At 45.4% G+C, this 15,293-nt stretch overlaps 1 protein-coding gene across 2 annotated transcripts; it reads left to right on the top strand.

Annotated features, from left to right (window-relative positions):
• The first annotated feature begins 1,235 nt into the window (after window positions 1–1,235).
• On the top strand, window positions 1,236–11,681 carry GORASP2 (golgi reassembly stacking protein 2). 2 transcript variants are annotated; one of them, XM_040440471.1, is made up of 10 exons: window positions 1,236–1,417; window positions 3,601–3,681; window positions 4,128–4,331; window positions 4,502–4,588; window positions 5,341–5,471; window positions 6,607–6,709; window positions 7,519–7,642; window positions 8,125–8,208; window positions 9,678–9,806; window positions 10,959–11,681. In XM_040440471.1, the coding sequence occupies exons 1-10, from the start codon at window positions 1,355–1,357 to the stop codon at window positions 11,207–11,209; spliced, it is 1,257 nt and encodes a 418-aa protein (XP_040296405.1). In that variant the 5' UTR covers window positions 1,236–1,354; the 3' UTR covers window positions 11,210–11,681. The 2 variants fall into 2 exon arrangements, with proteins under 2 accessions (XP_040296405.1, XP_040296403.1); XM_040440469.1 differs by having other exon boundaries at window positions 6,607–6,739.
• The last annotated feature ends 3,612 nt before the right edge of the window (window positions 11,682–15,293 follow it).

Below are 15,293 nucleotides of genomic sequence, written 5' to 3'. Positions count from 1 at the left end.
GGAGTGAAAACTCTGCCCATGGGACTAAAGCCCGCGCTTGAATGAGATGGCGGGGAAGACCCCTGCCAAAAGCCGATAAGAGCGGAGAGGGGCCAGAAAAAAAGCCCGGGAAGCCAGAAGGGGACGGGAGAGGATGCCGGGCCTCAATTAATGAAGTGGCTGGAAAAAGTGAGCGTCAGCGGGATGGAACCGTGGGAAGCCAAGGGCCCTCCGGAAAGAAAAAACATGCGTGGGGGGCTACTGAGGAGCGACGCTCAGGGAAGGGAAAAACAGGGCAAAAGGTGCACCTGGGACACGAGGACAGGCCAGAGAAGATGCGGCCTAGTCCCAGCAGAAGCCAGGGACTAAGGTAGAAGAGAAGGCCGGGGAGGGGCATGAGTGGCCAGGAGAAGAAGGGTTTCCCAGGCCCCCCGAATAAAGTGAAACCCACTCCCTGGCCAAAGGAGGGGAAATAACCCAAGACCCCATGGGACAGGGACGCAGGAGGTAATACTTACCGTCCGGCGTCTTCAGGCGCCGTAGGGTCACCCCTTCGGCAAACTCACACTTATGTGGGATTACCGGCATGCCACTGCGGATGCAGTAATGGGGGACTGGGTGACCAGCGAGGTACTCAAAGTACGTGTCCGCAGGGGGTGCAACTAAAGTGGTTATCCACGATGGAGCCCTATCCTGCAGCAGGCAGAGACCTGCAGACGAAAAGAAAAAGGAATAAAATAAAATAGAAGAATAAAAATAAAAAAGCAGCAAGACCTGCAAAAAAAAAAAAAAAAAGGTGGGTCATGTCTAGACTAAAACTGATTAGCCTAGTCTAGTGCCTGTGGAGAGGGTATAGTCACCTGGGCGGAGCCAACCTTTGGGATATCTAGTGTCGCCTCCTAGTGGAAGCTGGGCGTATACCCATGGTGCTGTGTCCCCCAATGACATTAACGAGAAACTTGCCGTGGCGTACTTTGCGCGCCGCACTATGTGTCCTTCTTTGTTCATTTTGAAAGTTGGGAGGTATGCAACACTGATCCCTTCTTCACATCTGAATGGAGAATTAGCTGCCTGTAGTGTTGCATTTCTCTGCATATACAACTGCCATGAAAAATAAATAAAAGGCTAGAATTTAGAAATGACAAGACCTAAACACAGCACATACTACAGCCTCCGCCTTTACGCCCATCCGGGCAATACCGGAGGTGCCCACCAGATGTCGCTCTAGCGAACCCGACAGGCTTGCTGCACCGCGCTCCCAGCAACCACCGGGGCTCCCAGTGTGCCACGTAACAGGCTGTCGCTGCTACAGTGCGTCTGTCACCGGCACCGCCAGCGTCCAGTCCGGGGGTTTGCCGCCTGTGGGGGCTGCAGCATGGGGGGCGCGCAGAGCGTTGAAATCCCTGGTGGAGGGACAGAAGGCTACCACGTCCTGCGGGTATGTAAGCGCCGTGTCGGGGCCGGGCTGCGCTCAGGCCTTTGTGTATAAAGTCTCAGGGCTGGCATTGTAATTCTCTATGGTTTCTTGGCACCACACCGGGTACTGTAGTCACTGGATGTGAATCAGTAGCCTTAGGCAATGGCTTATGTCTGGAGGTGTGATATTTATGTAGAAAGATGGGACGTGGAAACCGTCAGCAATGCTCATTATAGAAAACCTCCACAGGGAGGCATTAGCCTGCTGTCTGGTCACCCCCTGTAACCTGCACCCCAGTACTAGTATCAGAGGGTGGTATACGCCAAGGTGGCATCTCCTCGGGTGCCCAGGCTGTTGCTTGGCAACTGTGGATACTTAACTAGGCAGAGATCATCCATTAGTCAGCGGGGTCTCCCTTTATTATTACTCTCTGGGGGTTGTGAGACTGTTAGGCTTGCTATAAGGCAACGTGGCCAGTACTTAAAGGGATTGTTCACCCCGGGGACCTTTTATACAGACCCCCTCAGTGTGGCCAGAGCCGTGCAGGTCCTGGGTCTCCCCTTGTCAATATCCGACCTGACGCCTGGCCGCAGCAGTGACTTGTCACTCGTGTTATGTCCCTCGGTCACGTGACACGTTGACGCTGCGGCCGTCAAATGATCCAGCGTCAAACTGGATGTTGCCATTGGGAGCTGGAACCCAGCGGTGGGGGGGATCAGGTAAGTATGATTACCAGCATTCCTTTAAAGGGGTATTCCGATTTCATGAAATCGATGAGTTGTCGTCAGTTTCTGATCGGCAGGGATGCCGGGAGTCACGCCTGCACCAATCTGAAATTATCAATATATCTGTACTATTCCTGAGGACAGGCCATTCATTTCTTGAAACCGGAATATCTCTTTAATAAATATATCTAAAACAAGATGGAATATTTTGCGCAAAATATGCACCGGAATTCATAGGCGGCCCCAATAGTAGCTGTGTGTTGCTGCGAAAATAAGCAACGTCGCTCAGGCCTTCAAGGTAAGGCCACGTTCACATCTCCTGGTCACCAGATCTGACATTGCCAGATTCTACTGATCACCGCCAGATCCCTATTGACTAGAATGAGATTCAGGATCCCATTACAGAAATTAATGGATATCTTGTCGGCTTTGTGTCGGTGTTCGGAAAGCCGCTGTGTGACATGAGGGTAAACTAGTTTATCCAGATCTAGGGAATTGTACTAAGGAATTCTAGCAATGATGGGGTTAATCCTCTACCTCCGTCGATGCAGGAAAAACAATGAGTTTCTGCTGCCAGCGTGTCTGTTTCCAGGTCGGTGCAGAGACTGGACTGTGGGACCGCGCCGGTGTCCTGCATCTTCTGTACGTTGTAGGGGCCATAACATAATGATTTTTACTTTGACCTATTGTGCTAATAGTTATACTGGTCAGTGTAATACACCCCAACTGGTAGCATTGCTGGAATATAGCCAACCATCTGTGTCGTCTCCCACCCGCACCTGAAATAATCGCCTGCTTACACGTGGCCTTCCTGACCTTTTTTGCTCGTATTCAGATATCCCAGTATTAATGGCAGTAGATGACCACCGCTCAAATTGTGTTACCCTGTTGCAGTGCACTGGTCTAGTGGTCTGTGAAGATTTCCACCATCTAGATATAAAGTAAAGTTCCTGAGCCCCCCAAAAGTGAGCGGCTAGACGTATGAGAAGGTTTACTGTAACCCCTGTGTTTTAGTTACTGTATGTATGCAGAATACGTCTCTGCACCTATAACACTTGTAGTACATTGTATTATATGGCTGCATACATGTTGTATGAAGAATATCGCACATTGCTCCAGCGGCATACAGGAGACAACACGGGGCTTCCTAAATGGAATTACTCCAGGATGTAGAGTAGAAGGCACCACGTTCATTATTCAGCAGGGCTGCTCTAGGAGACTGCTGGTTTCATATATATATATATATATATATATATATATCTGTAGCTTAGGAATTCTGAAAGCCATAAAACCGTTATTCTAATAATGAAAGGAATGTACGAAATTAGGAAAATATAGCAAAAAAAATGCTGAAAACAGCGAGCAAAAATTCACCTTTACAACCTGCACTTTATGCAGTGACTGAGCATGCCCCTAAAATGTACATCTCGCCATAGTTTCTCGGAGCGCTGATGACCTGACGGTTTCTGTTCTCAATAGGTACAAGAAAATTCCCCTGGACACAGAGCTGGACTGGAGCCATTCTTTGATTTCATCGTTTCTATAAACGGGCTGAGATTGGTAAGTACTACGTGTGCCATGGTCGACTTTGGCACCGCACACAGACATTTTGACATGGGTTTGGTGTGTTGTAGGTGAGATGTGCCAATATCTTGGATACATCTATGAATATGAAACGGAGGTTGCAGGGTTCACACCCATATCAGGTGTTGTAAGCATGGTTAAAGGCATAGACGGTTATGGCATATCCACAGGAATGTCTGATAGATGCGGGGCCCACCTTTTGGACCTGCATCTCCAGGACAGGTGGACCCCCGACCCCGTCCCGCCACAGCCAGGCTGTGAGAAGTGGCCGAACGTTGGATAACCCCTTATTAGAGGACTTGTGGACCTGCAAACAGCACATCTCTGTGGGATAGTGAGCTGGGCTAGATGGATAGCCCCTTCGGGGTCTTAGCTGCTCTTGTTGATTCACCTTTTTTTAAATATTTTTTTTCCTTCCTTAGAATAAGGACAATGACACACTTAAGGATCTGCTTAAGGCCAGTGTTGAGAAGCCCGTGAAAATGGTAGTGTACAGCAGCAAGACGCTGGAACTGAGGGAGACAACGGTTACCCCCAGCAATATGTGGGGAGGACAAGGCTTGCTGGGAGTCAGCATCAGATTCTGTAGCTTTGATGGAGCCAATGAGAATGTGTGGCATGTGCTGGTGAGTACCGCAGGGGTGGTAAAAGTGACGAGACCTCTTGAGATACGTGTTTATATCTTCAAGATTTCTGTGTAAATTACTGGATGCGATTCGTAAGGTTTTTGGTAACTGCATGCATCAGCTTCCTTCACAGAAGATTTATATATTTATTTTTTGCTTGCTTTTTCTAGGAAGTAGAGCCAAATTCTCCTGCGGCATTAGCTGGTTTGAGACCCCACACAGACTACATAATTGGAGCAGACACTGTAATGAATGAGGTAATATGGCTTGTCGTGTGTGCACATTGTGGTACAAGTGGATAATATATGCGTCCACATGATGTTGTAATAGATAAAGGACCACTAGGGAAATCTGAAAAGATCTGCTATTATTAAAGGGGTTCTCCAGGCTTTTAACATTGATGATCTATCCTCAGGATAGGTCATCAATATCAGATCAGCGGGGGTCCGACACCCGGAGACGGTGCGTGCAGTGTGCATGTGCCGTCTCCTGTATCTCTTCCTGCTCACCGCTGCTGTCTATTGCAAAGCAGCGGTGAGCAGGAAGAGACAGGAGACAGCACGTGCTCACTGCTCGCGGCGTCTCCTCATACAGCTGATCGGCGGAGGCGCCGGGTGTCAGACCCCTGCCGATAGGATATTGATGAACTATCCTGAGGATAGGTCATCAATAGTAAAAGCCCAGAGAACCCCTATAACCCTATATACATTATTATGGAAATATGAGAGGAAGCGGCTGCTCACAAAGACGGTAAATTGTGTTCTTCTACACATCAAGCATAGTGAAGACCTTAGGTTTACTTTCCCTGCAAGGTCTGTATGAAAAATCAGGCTGCTAAAGTGTCCTAGTACAAATGGGAATAAGGCATTGGCTATAAGCGTGGTTCTACAAATGGATAAACACACTGTGACTATACTCTGAAATACATGAAAGTATTCAGTAAAGCCACAGACTAATGTGCCTGGGAGTCTGTATGTGTCTTTCTGAATGTAAGATTTGTGCCTTTCAGTCAGAAGATCTGTTCTCTCTCATTGAGACCCATGAAGGAAAGCCTTTAAAACTGTATGTGTATAACACGGACACAGACAACTGTAGAGAGGTGGTCATTACCCCAAACTCGGCCTGGGGTGGAGAGGGCAGGTAAGAGAGTCTGATGATGCTTCAGCAGTTTGTTGCTTCCATAACATCATATATTGTTATGTATTATATTGTAATATACTTCCTGTAATATTATGTTACATTAAAGGGCTTATCTGAAGTCTAAAAAATCCCCCGAATGCCCAGGACCCTCGTATACATTATACTTACCTGCTCCCTGGCACTCGCGTCTAGGGCTGTATCAAACGATTATTTTAGCAATCGAGTATTCTACCGATAATTATTCCGAATAATCGAATACTAATAAGAAAAAATGAATTAATAGATTGTTTGCCATCAGCTCCGTTCCCCCAGTGCCTTCAGCTCTCCCCCACCATAGTGCCTTCAGATCCACTCCCATCAGCCCCTCCATTGCCATGTGATGTCCCCCACTGCCATCAGATCAGCCCCTCCATGCCATGTCCCCCACTCCCCTAGTGTCATCAGCCCCGCCATGCTATCCATTGCCATGTCCCCCAGTTCCTCCATGCTATCCATTGCCAATTGCCATGTCTCCCATTCCCCCAGTGCCATCAGATCAGCCCCTCTATTGGCATGTCCCCCTCCCCCAGTGCCTCCATGCCATCCATTGCCATGTCCCCCCTCCCCCAGTGCCTCCATGCCAGCCACTGCCATGTCCCGCCTCCCCCAGTGCCTCCATGCCATCCACTGCCATGTCCCCCAGTGCCATCAGATCAGCCCCTCCATGCCATGTCCCCCAGCGCCATCAGCCCTTCTATGCCATCATTGTCCCGTCCACCACTCCCCCAGCGCCATCAGCCCCTTCACCCCCCTCAATGTTCACAGTAGCCCCAGAACTGGAACAATACAGCTTCATCCATTGTGTAGTGGACGGCACTGGTTACTGCAGTGCAGCAGCTACCAGCTCCATTCATTGCTCAGTGGACAGTTGTGTAGTTCCGATGCTGGAGCTACTGCAGGGCAGCTGATCATCAGGGGTGTGGAGTGTTGGACCCACGACAATCGTATATAGATGTCCTAAGGATAAAATCCTTGACAATTATTTTTAAATGATGGTTGCAGTTTCACTTGTCCTGTGTCTACATTACATTACTTTTTCCTTTATTCATCAGTTTTGCTTTGTTGGTCAGCTGAATTTTTCTTCCTTCTTCTACAGCTTAGGATGTGGAATAGGTTATGGTTACCTTCACCGGATACCTACTCGACCATTTGAAGAAGGAAAGAAAATCTCTCTGCCAGGACAGTCACCGGGGGCCCCGGTGAGTCCTTTAAAAGACGGCTTTACAGAGGTTTGTATGTCTTACCGTGGTACAGTTTTTCCAGCACTGTTTGTCCATTTAACCTGTTATGTAGAGCCATACAGACGAGCTATCCATTCTCTCACAGTCCCTAACTCCATGTAGCTTAGAGAGTCAAACTAAGGTCTCTGTATATGAAAGCCGTACAAGGCTGTGCTACTAGAGGACTGGAGCACTTTCTTGGCTCTCTGAGCATTAAATAAAACATTGGGGCAAATAAAATACCTCTCCTATTTCTCCCATGGCTCCTCTTTCGAGTCATTGGTTCAGACTGGAGAAGTCAGGGCCTGGATGTTCTATACAAAGTCACTGTCACGTTATTGTGTCTTTAATTGTATGATGCAGTCAACATATGCCAGATTTATGGCTGGTTTGAAATTTGAAGCAAATATTTTTTTGGTCAGAAATGAGTTGATAAATTAAAGGATTTGTCCCATCTGGAAGTCTCTTCTTAGAATTTTCCCCTGATACTCTTTCCCTCAGTTATCAGATGAGGTCATCGGAGTTGCCGCCTGTGGTCACTTAATTGAACAGGCAACCGTGTGAACGAGCATTGCTGGCAGCTCTCTGCTGTTTCAGAGCTTGGATCACCCTCTGAAATGTCTGCATGCCATTACTGTCCCCTCTGTATGAACCCTTTCACTATGGGAGGAAAGATTGTAAGTGACATTATAATAGTGGATTGTTTCCCCTCTGTATGTAGCCTATTGTATGGTGAATGCTAAGAGAGGCCAATGTATATCTCGGCTTCATCATTTCTTTTATTCTAGGTCCAGCTGTCATCTGTAAATTCCCTTCCAACATTGCCTGTTGCAACCACAGGAATTGAAGGAAGTCTGTCCGGACTGTCACTTAATGCTAACTCGCCTGCTGTCACCAGTGCTCTTAACTCAGGTATACATCGGCAGATATTTACTGGCTAAGTGCACTAGAAATCTGGCCTAGTTTGTGGTGAAAAACTGGTGTACATGCCTTTCACCAGATTTGAGGTTTAGATATTTAGTGCACCTCATTAGCACATGCCAAACAGGCGGCAATAAGGAGGAGAAAAGTGTCAAAAATGTCTAGCAAGATTTACCATACAGCATACACCACATATGCTTGTGTATCTCTGTACGCTGAGCACCATCGCGGTTGCGGTGCTGCAGGACACCAACTCCGTTTTTACCCAGATGCACCAACCTGGGACTTTAGCTATACTATATGAGCGTGCACCACTGTGATACTTGGCTGCATCCTCTGCCTGGTGTAGTTTTAAGCTGCCTCACTATGTTTTGTGGAATCTGATAACATGAAGCCTGGATCATTACGGATACACTGATGCAGAAATACGTATTTTATTTTTATAACTTCCTTTATTTTTTCCTCTTTCGCAGGTTTACCAACAGTACCTGTATTAACGCCACAAATCAACCACACCCTCACCACTGTTCCTCTAAATCCAGCTGTTTCACTACCAGGTAAATTCAAGCACTACTTAGGGGTAGGTCAGACTTAAAAGCGTTGTTATACTAATCTGATGTGGAGCTGGTAAACTAATAAAATAACTCCCCTTCACAAGCCCCTCCAATTTAGCACTGCTGCTCCTTGTTCTGCCATTGACATACTGTTGTGGCTGCAACTATAAGGTCCTATATACCGATGCAGCCAGTCATGCAGTGGTCTCAGGCAGCTAACTGATGAGGCCAGCGATTAGCTGCAGCTGTATATGGGATGTCACCACTGCAGCCGCAAGAGTACGTCAATGGCTGCAGCTTATGGAAGAGGAAGCAGAAGTGGTGCTGGATGAAGTGGGTGCTGTAGAAGGTGAGGTATGTTATTTATTATTTTACCAACACTACATTAGATTAGTATAAGGAAGTTTTTAACTTTGACAGCCCCTTGAAGATTGGTGTTTCATATGGCAGTCCTAATAAGAACTGCCTTATGAAACACTGGACTAAAAAGCGCCAAATTTATTAAGACGTGCAAGCCTCTTAATAAATGTGGTTTATCTTCTGGCATGTGTTAGAAAATCAAATCTACGCTACCTATGTGCTGTTTTAGATGTGAGCTATAATGTACCCCAGTTATTGGTGTAATGTACAGTAAATTTGTTAACACAAGGGAGGGAGTCTCCTCCCATTGTCCTCACAAATTGTTGAGAACGTTTTTAAAAAATGGCACTTTCTAAAAAATAAAAATAAAATTAGCGACTTGTATGTCAGAACAACAAAATTGAGCCACTTACTATTTTTTTTATTTTTTTGGGGCAGATCTTTCCTGTCTGTAAGGCTAGTTTCACATCTGTGTTTACCTGATCCTCTGCCAAAACAGCCTGCTGGAGTTCACTGTATTCGATATAGCTGGATACTGCTGTTTACCACTGGAGCCCATTGCACCATTTTGTGTCTGGCTGGATCCCATTATAGTCTATGGGGTCCAGCAGTGAACTGCAGTATTTGGCTATGCTTAAAATTAGCTTTTGGGCTCATGCACACGACTGTGGTTTGGTTCCGCATGTTTTTGAGGGTTGGATGCAGACCCATTAACTTCAGTGGGGTCGTAAAAGATGCGGACAGCACTCTGTGTGACGTCCGCAAAATTATAGAAAATGTCTTATTCTTGTCCGCATTTTGGACAAGGATAGGAGTGTTCTGTTAGGGTCCGGCCTTTCCATTCTGCAAAAATACGGAATGCACACGACCGGTATCCATGTTTTGCGGATCTGTAATTTGCTGAATGCAAAACAGCCAATTGGCCTGTGCATGAGCCTTTAGCCTGCAAAAATGATGTATTGACGATGGTAGATAAATTTTAATGAATTTAACATCCAGAAGCTCCGGCTGTGTTACTGACACAAAGTTAAAGCATACCTTGATGACATATGTTGGATAATTAAACCATCTATGCACTGTACATGACTGACTTATCCTTACTCTTTCTTTAGGTCTCATGCCATTATCCACTGGGCTCCCCACATTACAGAATTTACCCAATTTACCCAATTTACCCAATCTTAACATACCTGCACCCAGCCTAATTCCCAGACCCGGCTTCCCAGACTTGACACACAATGGTATGTTCAACATGCAAGAATGAAGTTCTTAAAACTGAAATCTGTTGAGAGCTTCATCCTGCAGCAGATAATGATCAGATCATTGCATCACACGGCTATCAGTAACATCTAATCTCGTCAATCTTTGGCATGCCAGATGCTGTGAAACTACACCTCCCAGCATGCACGCTTTCTCGGCTATTCTGGTAACTCCCATAGAAGTGAAATGAGGATTCTGGAAGTTGTCGTTTCAGAACAGCTGGAGGTTGCTGATCTAATCCCTCAGCAAGAAATCGGCTGCTTTGGCAGTCTTATTTTAAAGGGGTTTTCTGAGATATTTTTTTTTTTAACTGATGATCTATCCTCTGGCACCTGTGCTCGCAGTGGAGCCACGGCCCTCTCTCAGCTTTCCCAAGGCCATGTGACGTCACGTTCATCGTTGCAGCTCATTGAAGTGAATGAAGCTAAGTTTTGTGGTACCAAGCACAGCTGCTATAGAATGGATGGTCCTGTGCTTAGTGGGCTGAGAGAAGGCTGTGGCGCTACTGCAAGCAACGGTGTGCCTTCTCAAACAGCTGATCAGCGGGGGTCCCTGATGTTGACCCCTCTCCCCGATCAGATACTTAAGATCTATCCAGAGGATTGTTCATCAGTTAAAAAAAACAACAACATCTCGTAAACCCCTTTAAACACGACTTACTTATTCAAGGAGCTAGTGATGCCTCTGTGTAATAGACTAGATCTGTCTGTCTAATCACATCAGAATGAACTAATTTCCCCAATGAAATGCCTGCCCAGCCAATCGCTGGCCCCACAGGTGGCAATCGCTGGCCCCACAGGTGGCAATCGCTGGCCCCACAGGTGGCTCGCCTCAGCCAGTGATTGGTGGAGCAGGCATTTCCTGTATGTCGAGAGGGACCTTATTAACCAAGACTAAATTTAGAATGACTGGATCATTTAAACTGGGACCTGGGGATCCAAACAGATCTAATCGTATCAACCTCTCCATATTGTGTATTCCTGTTTCTTTGACCACTTTGCTATATAAAAGTCTCTCCATGTAAATATACAATACCCATATTCATTTCTGAAAAATAGATTATAAGTGGTATTTCTGATTTATATTTGGATGCAATTTCTCTAATTCTTCTATTAAAATGCTCTTCATTGCAGTGTCAGCCTTGCCACCAATTGGCCCCTTACCAACACTGAACCTGGCAGGACTCCCTCCCCTTACAGTGAATCCTCAGTTCCCCACATTTCCTCTGGCAAGCAACCCAATTCCTTCACTGCTGGACCAGATCCCTGCACCCTCAGTGGAAAATGGCACATCTACAGTGGCGGACACAAGCAGCGCGGACCTTCCTGCCAAACAGAAAGTTACCGTCAGCAGCACAGAAGCAGCAGTGGCTGAATCCTCATAACGTGGATCCATCCGGCTTCTTGTATTTATTTAGCCACAAGAATGTGTTCCAAGATGCAAACCATCATTAATCTCATACTAGTGTGTACTTGTATAGGAGATCTGTAAATACAGAGAAATCTAGTTATGGAGAAGAAATGAGGTTATCGAAGATAGAGAAGACACACGGGGAGACGTCAACCTCTTACTCGGAGATGTAAATTATTTTAGCAGAAATTAATTTCCAGCCAAATTGTGTTTAATAAAAGGTTACAGCACGTGCACTCTTACTATGTGTATGGTTTCTGTCTCGCCCACTCCTGCGGTAGGCGCCTGCTCTGTTGTTCTAGGTCAGTACCATAGAACAGAAGCTTTATTCTCGAGCGTTCTACACGTGGCCTTCGGGGATATGAAGAGAATGTTAATGTTTTAAATGAAACAATTTTAAGATTTGCGATTTACATACAGCAATAAATTACTGGCGTTTTACACTATTATTTGTGTTACTTTTGTGTTTTTTTTTTTTTTCAGTTCCTCATAAGGGCTAAAGGGGTTCGACTTAATTCTGCACACTTTGGATCCTGTCTGCACAGATTCTATAATGTACATGGTCCTGCAGATAGAAAGGCACTTGGTGAACAGAACATGGAAAGCTTGGCCACCTGCAGTCAAGTGCGGAAAGGCATAATCAGTATTAGGTCCCATGCACATAACCCCATTCATTTTAATGGGTCTTCAAAAAATACGGACAGCAGACCATGTGCTGTCTCCATCCGTATGTCTGTTCTGTGGCCCTGTAAAAAAAAAATTAAACATGTCCTATACTTGTCTGTTTTGCGGACAAGGATTTGACTTCTCTACATGGGAATAAATAAATGACATGCACACAGTAGGGATCTGTGTTTTGCACACAATTGCCTTAATTTAACCCTTTGGATACCGGAGGTTTTTTCGTTTTTATTTTTCTTCCCTAAAATTCCAAATGGGGTGGAATTGTAAAAAACAAACGCAATCCCTCCACCGTTTTACGGGTTTTGTTTACGGCAAAACTGACCCATGCCCTTTATTCTTTGGATAGAAAGGACCAGCACTCGCTTTAGTAGTAATTTCAAATGGATTTAATGGTCACATACAAGTGGTAAGTGACGCGTTTCGGCTACTGTGAGCCTTTGTCAAACACATTCCCGGGACGCGCGCACCGCATCGCATCGCTGAAAGCAGAAGTGCCACTTGTATCTTCTCTCGGATCTTCATTCTTTGGGTCAGTACGATTACAACGATACCCCATATGTATAGGTTCTTTATGTCTAAGGCCTCATTCACACATCAGTGTTCGGTCAGTGATTTTCAACCAAAACGAGGTGCAGATCTTTCCCTTATACCAGGGCTGGCCAATCTGCGGCTCTCCTGCTGTTGTAAAACTACAACTCCCACCATTCCCTGCTTGTAGGCTGATAGCTGTAGGCAGACTGGGCATGCTGGGAGTTGTAGTTTTGCAACAGCTGGAGAACCGCAGGTTGGCCAGCCCTGCCTTATACCATATGTCTGTGGAGGCTCCAATCCTGGTTTTGGCTCACAATCACTGATGGAAGTCACTAACCAAAACACTGACATGTGAATGAGGCTTAAATAGTGTAAAAATAAATTTAAACTTTGAGAAATTTTTTTGTTTTTTTATATCGCCATATTCTGACCCCCATAACTTTTTTTTTATACTTATGTCTACTGAGCTGTTTAGGGGCTCATTTTTTGCGGAACAATCTGTACTTTTAATTGATACCATTTTGGAGTATGCGTGAAGAGAAGCAATGAAAAAATGGTAAATCGGCCATTTTGACCCTTTTTTCCTTTACGCCATTCGCCGTATTGGAATTTTTTTTATTTTAATAGTATGGCCATTTTTGGTCGCGGTGATACCCATGATGTTTTATATTTATTGTTATTTAGGTATTTATTTTTTAATTATATGGAAAGGGGGGTGATTTAAACTTTTTTTATATATTTTTTTTACTTTTTGTGATCATTATGTGCCCCCACATATGAGCTTATTACATTTTTTTTATTTTTATTTTGGTTCATCAGGAATTTATTATTACCAGTAGCTTATTTTGCTTACTTTTGCTCATTTCTTATCCTGGCCTGCCATCTGGTGGCCAAAATAAGAATTGCAGTTTGAATACTGTTAGCTTACTCAGTAAAGCTACCGGTATTCAGCGCAACTACCTATGCCCGGAGTGGACACACGGGGCATAGGTAGGAAGCGGCTTTTCCGCATTTAGGTGCCGTGATCTCACTTGATCACGGCATCTAAAGCATTTAATTACCGCGATCTGCATTATTGCCGGTCACGGTAATTAGCCGCACGTCTCTGCTGTATGAAACAGCAGAGATCTGCCGGCCATGACGCCCGCTGCATGTGCGAGCGGGCGTCATGTTTACACATCGCACCAGTGCCGTACATGTATGGCGCTGGTAGCCTAAGGGTTAAATGGGGCTGCAAAAATGATTAGGCCCAATGCACACAATTTCCAAGAAATGCGGAAAGCACACTTTGCTTTCCGATCCTTGGCCCCGCCCAAAAATTTGAACATTTCCTATACGTTTTGCAGACCACGATGGGACTTTTCTATAGACGGGGAAAAAACCAATGGCACGGTTGCATGCATGAGGCCTTAGAAATCCAGTGGGCTGCCTCCAGGGCACTGGTTCCCCAAAGCATACTAAGGCCTCATGCACACAACCGTTGTTTGGGTCCGCATCCGAGCCGCCGTTTTTGCGGCTCGGATGCGGACCCATTCACTTCAATGGGGCCGCAAAGGATGCGGATAGCACTCCGTGTGCTGTCCGCATTCGTTGCACCGTTCCGTGGTCTCGCAAAAAAAATATAGCATGTCCTATTCTTGTCCGTTTTGCGGACAAGAATAGGTATGTCTACAATGTTTTTTGCGGATCTGCGGTTTGCGGACCGCAATAAACAGCACAGTCGTGTGCATGAGGCCTAAGGCAGCAGCAAGGGCTTTTCTGCTGTACCATAGAGATGACAAACCTCATGCTTGCTCAAAGATGCTAAGCAAAACGGTCTACACCTCAAAGTAAAAATATAACCCTGGTCAATAATGGTATGCTTTACCTGCACCTTAACTGTGCTTTATGAAGTAGGAATAGTAGAAGGGATTTACCCAAAATGGAAAAATTGTTCAGGGCATGGCCAATGGTAATTAGGTTGGAAATTGATGCTCTCTCTTACAGCGGGTTTGCACGTGTCAGGGTATTCCGTTATAGGTTCCGTTTATAATGGAATTCGTAAGATGGAATGCAAAGCGGAAGCCTTTGAGAGGCAGTCCGTGTTGATCCGTCATAATAGAAGTCTATGGGCAAGCATAACGGATCCATCTGGTTTCCATTATGCAGGACGGAAAACAAAGTCCTGGCGACAGGATGCACCTTAAAAGAAAATCTATCTGGTATTTTTATTTTTTTTATGTGCAGTATGAAACTAGTAATGGACCTTTTTAATAGAGGTAATTTTTAAAGTTGAGCGGACACCTGGATGTTCGGGTTCGGCCGAACTTCACAAAAAAGTTCGAGTTTGGGACCCGAACTTGACCCCATTGAAGTCAATGGGAACCCGAACTTTGGAGCACTAAAATGGCTGTAAAAAAAAGTCATGGAAAGGGCTAGAGGGCTGCAAATGGCAGCAAAATGTGGTTGAGAGCATGGCAAGTGCTCTGCAAACAAATGTGGTTAGGGAAATTACTCAAAATAACATAAAATACGTAAAAAAAATCATCTTGATCTAGGAGGAGGCGGTGGATGTGGCGGTGTAGGTGGAGGAGGTATCCAACACTGGTTTTTGGTTATGTTTATTTTATTTTATTGTTTAAATTTGGGTAGACCCCAAAACATTGGTAAATATAACCTGTGATAACCCCCCCTCCAGCCGTGCTAAATCAACTTTCGATGTTCTTTTCTGCGCCTACCATGGTGATCACGGGTAGCGGGGAATCAGGGTTCCAGGCTGGAGAGGTAGCCTGAGAAAAGGATACCACGTCCAAGGGAGGTCAATGGATGAAATTAAATGTGATTGAGCGACAAATTATTGAAGC

This window comes from Bufo bufo, chromosome 7, assembly GCF_905171765.1.
Source record: "Bufo bufo chromosome 7, aBufBuf1.1, whole genome shotgun sequence".
Lineage (NCBI taxonomy): Eukaryota > Metazoa > Chordata > Amphibia > Anura > Bufonidae > Bufo > Bufo bufo.
Note: the sequence above shows the minus strand (reverse complement) of the source record. Positions and strands in the feature narration are given on the sequence as shown.

Coding starts and splice junctions, on each gene's coding strand:
- GORASP2 (XM_040440469.1), top strand. CDS start 1,355: ATGGGGGGCGCGCAGAGCGTTGAAATCCCTGGTGGAGGGACAGAAGGC. Junction 5,472..6,606: donor GCCTGGGGTGGAGAGGGCAG/GTAAGAGAGTCT, acceptor CTTCTTCTACAG/CTTAGGATGTGGAATAGGTT. Junction 6,740..7,518: donor TAAAAGACGGCTTTACAGAG/GTTTGTATGTCT, acceptor CTTTTATTCTAG/GTCCAGCTGTCATCTGTAAA.